Source organism: Arachis ipaensis, chromosome B10, assembly GCF_000816755.2.
Source record: "Arachis ipaensis cultivar K30076 chromosome B10, Araip1.1, whole genome shotgun sequence".
Classification (NCBI taxonomy): domain Eukaryota; kingdom Viridiplantae; phylum Streptophyta; class Magnoliopsida; order Fabales; family Fabaceae; genus Arachis; species Arachis ipaensis.
Genome location: NC_029794.2, coordinates 8,081,611 through 8,085,360, shown reverse-complemented (window position 1 = coordinate 8,085,360; position 3,750 = coordinate 8,081,611). Strand labels below are relative to the sequence as shown.

General features: G+C 40.5%; 1 protein-coding gene across 1 annotated transcript; it reads right to left on the bottom strand.

The window, feature by feature from the left end:
* On the bottom strand, positions 202-1,907 carry LOC107620061 (protein FAR-RED IMPAIRED RESPONSE 1-like). The gene is made up of 3 exons (XM_016322283.1): positions 1,082-1,907; positions 917-994; positions 202-869 (listed from the first exon to the last, which is right to left on the bottom strand). The coding sequence occupies exons 1-3, from the start codon at positions 1,905-1,907 to the stop codon at positions 202-204; spliced, it is 1,572 nt and encodes a 523-aa protein (XP_016177769.1).

Sequence of the window (3,750 nt, the reverse complement as noted above, 5' to 3'; positions counted from 1 at the left end):
ATGAACACATAATTTTCATCATATTAATTTCACACACTGTCCAGTACCACCAATTCTTGTACACGTGTTTGCAATATTTTAGAACAACATTCATACCATGATACATCCACTCTAGGGGAAGGTATGTCTGAAGTGAATCATGGTTTTCGTGCTTACCATGTTAATAGTTTGTGATAACATATTCGCACCCTCGCCCTGGGTTCACGGTGCTGATGTCGGTGGAGTATTGGGACAGCGGGTCCTTCGATGACCAAGACAACCACATGTGCTGCACTTACACCGCTTGATACCCCTAGACCCAAGAGGTTCATTACCACATTCTGTGCCTTTTGTCCTGACACTAACAGGATCCCTAACCCTTCCCCCACTGTTGCTAACTCCGGTCCCAAAAACTGCAACTCGTAGTCCATTTGTTTTTTCAAGCAAGCACGTATCCTCTACAACCTTAGCTAAATACTGCCTGAAGTCCTCATCCCTAATACATGCTGCTTTTGCTAACCGCTTGCAGTGCTGGAGGAATGCACCCAATCTACTCCAATACAAAACACCCGCATCACCATATTGGCTGCTTAACAGTTCGTAACAAAGATCTTCCTTCGCTGCTTTGGACCACCGCGCCAACACCAGACTTTTAGGAAGGGAATCAATGTCTAACCTAACCAAAATTGCTAGTATGTGAACACAAGGCAAACCGAATGACTCCATCCTCAAGCAACTGCAAAAAAACTCCTCTTTCCTTTTCATATGAACCACATCCCACCGTGAATTCGGTCTTCTATACTTCTGTGTCACATACACACACCTATCCTCACCTTCGATGCACTCCAATATGGTGACCCGAACACACCTTTTAAGTGACTCACGATATCCTGAGAAAATTTTCCGTGTGAAGTTTATTGCCCCTGACTTTTCTAACTCCAGGAACTGCGTTTGAAGACTGGCATCCCGTACGATGATCGGAAGTCAAGCTCTTCTTCATTGTTCCTCAAAAAGTCTACACATCATTGAAAATTGGTTACAAACTCAAGTATGTCGTATCGCCTTTCCACAAATCTGCCTAACTTTGCGTGCAACGACTTACACCGAGATGTTGTGCGGAGCCCATCATAAAACTTGCCCCGTATGTAAGCAGTTGCCCATGAAGACTTCTTCTCGTATACGTCCTTGACCCGCTCTAACTCCCTAACCCCACACTCCTCCAGCATGGCATCCCAAAGCAACTCAAACTCCTCAACCTCAACATCGGCAAGCATGCAATGTCTAAACAACGATGTGAATTGGGGTTTACACACATTAACCGTCGCATTCTTCAGGAGGTGCCAAGCGCATAAGCGGTGGTGAGCATTAGGAAACACTTCCTGAATAGCTACGCGCATTGATCGATCGCCATTAGTTATCACCGCTGTGGGTGCTTTACCCCCCATGCATTCCAATAAATTTCTTAAAACCCATACATATGATGCAATTGATTCGCATGAAACCATCGCAGTTGCAAATACACAGGTCTGGTTGTGATGATTAATCCCAGAAAAAACAATTACTGGCAGATTGTACTTGTACTGCCCGTAAGTTGCATCGAATGCTAGTACATCTCCAAATACTTTATAATCATCCTGGCTTCGTCCATCACTCCAAAATAGATCGTACATGTGCTGCCCCTCACTAACCTCGTACCTCCAATACAATTTCTCATCCGTCTGGGCTGCACCCTCCAAAACCCTCAACGCAGCATTCACGTCACCATTCTCCATCGCCCTTTGTCGCCTAACCTCGTTGTACATATCTCGCTTTGTAAATGGAACCAAATTAAAACCACCCACCTGTGCAGCAATAGACTCATAGATCTTTGGAATTGATATCCCAACTTGCCTCATGCTTTCCATGTGTGCAATATCAACATCAGACATCTTACTGTGTGTAGGTAGATAGTCCACCTACTTCATAGGCAAGAGCTCATGGTTATGTTCCTCCACAAAACGAGACACAAACCATCTCCCACTATCCCCTTTAGACTTAATACGTATCTCCACAGGACACCCGCAACGAGTCACCACCTTGTGCTCCCTCTTCTGATCCACCTTTTCTAGCCACTTCTTGTCTCTGAACCCTTGTCTATTACACAGATACGTGTAACGAACAAAATCACCATTCTTATTTTTCAACTTCTCCCCTTGTCACATCGCAAAACCCTTTGCCCTACTATACTCTTCATAGAAAATAGTTGCTTCCTTTGGACTATTGAACTCCATCTTAAGTACATCTGCCACAGTAACCCGTCCTGCATTAGATATCGTGTTGGTAGTGCCTTCACTCTGCTTATAGCCGAAACCCTCAAACTCATCCTCTTCCATTCCTATGTCAAGCATTTTTTCCTGCACGAATTCACAAGTTGACATGTTAAATACCTTCCACATAAGCTTATAAATTTTGAATAACTCAAAAGAAACCCTTAAAAAAATTCTTCACCTCACACCCATACCCAACATCGTGCTCTTCAATTTTACATAATTCGTACCTCCTCATCGCCGGTCACTGTAGCCATTTCACCAGCCGGATTCGAATCATCACCATTCCTGCATCCCATTTCATGAACTACTCTACTACATGATGCCATCTCCCAAACGCTCCTTCTTCCCTCACGTCGGATATGCGCCCGTTCTACTGTCAACTCTAACTAAGCAAGAACATAACAAACCACAGAATCCAACATCATGCAAATACATATCAAAAACCATACATCAACATTCAATCTCAAACGATACCTGTACTAATTAACATACATCTACATACTCATATGCATGCAACATGCATATTTCCAGCAAATACATATGCTAACATATATAACTTAGCTCCAAGTAAAAACCACTATAAAAAATAAGCAGCTTAAAGATGCAATGATATTTAAAATAAAAAAGGAAACAATAACACATGTATATTAACCTTTTCAGTTTGACAATTAGGATCACAACTATGATTAATCAAACGGCCCAAGTTTCATTTTACACTTGCATCTATCACCTAACAAACTAAGCACGGGTGATTAGCAGAGTAGAACAAATACTATCATAAAAACTACTATACAATGTAGTAAGCAGACATAGGTGTGACTCATACCTCACTTCCATTAAAGGTCATAAAATAGAAATGTTTATGACCTTCAAACCATACTCTCTTTGTCGTGCCTTATAAGCATGAGTATCAAGCACCTGTATGGACCATAAAGATTTGACTATACAGGTCACCATTTGCACAATTTCTGTAACACCAATGCATAAAGAATTCTACAGTACACATTACACAGTGCATCAATGCACGAAAGATAAAACACAATTCAATGAATATGGAATCCAATCTTCTCAAAAAATCCCGTGTCTTTACAAAAGAAATTCAATTATTGCTACACAGCAGGTATCTTTTAGTAATTGGTTACAAGTATATGACATCAAGTTCAACATTCTAACTTGATCAAACACACACCCTATAAACCTTCATTATTACTAAACTAGCATGAGGACCCGTGCAGTTGCATGGGATTACAGTCTTATGAACATATTGAAAAATAAACTATTTAATATATCTAAAATATTTTGGACAAAGAATCATACCTGATCTCAATATTATAGTTTAAAAAAAACCATAATAATTTGATTGTCATTACAAGAAAAGATAAAACAAAGTCAAATACTACCTCTTTGTTTAGAGCAACTATTCACACCATATAACAAAAGATTACATAGATTAAGTCACAAA

Coding starts and splice junctions, on each gene's coding strand:
- LOC107620061 (XM_016322283.1), bottom strand. CDS start 1,907: ATGTCTGATGTTGATATTGCACACATGGAAAGCATGAGGCAAGTTGGG. Junction 995..1,081: donor GCTCCGCACAACATCTCGGT/GTAAGTCGTTGC, acceptor AATGATGTGTAG/ACTTTTTGAGGAACAATGAA. Junction 870..916: donor CTTCAAACGCAGTTCCTGGA/GTTAGAAAAGTC, acceptor AAATTTTCTCAG/GATATCGTGAGTCACTTAAA.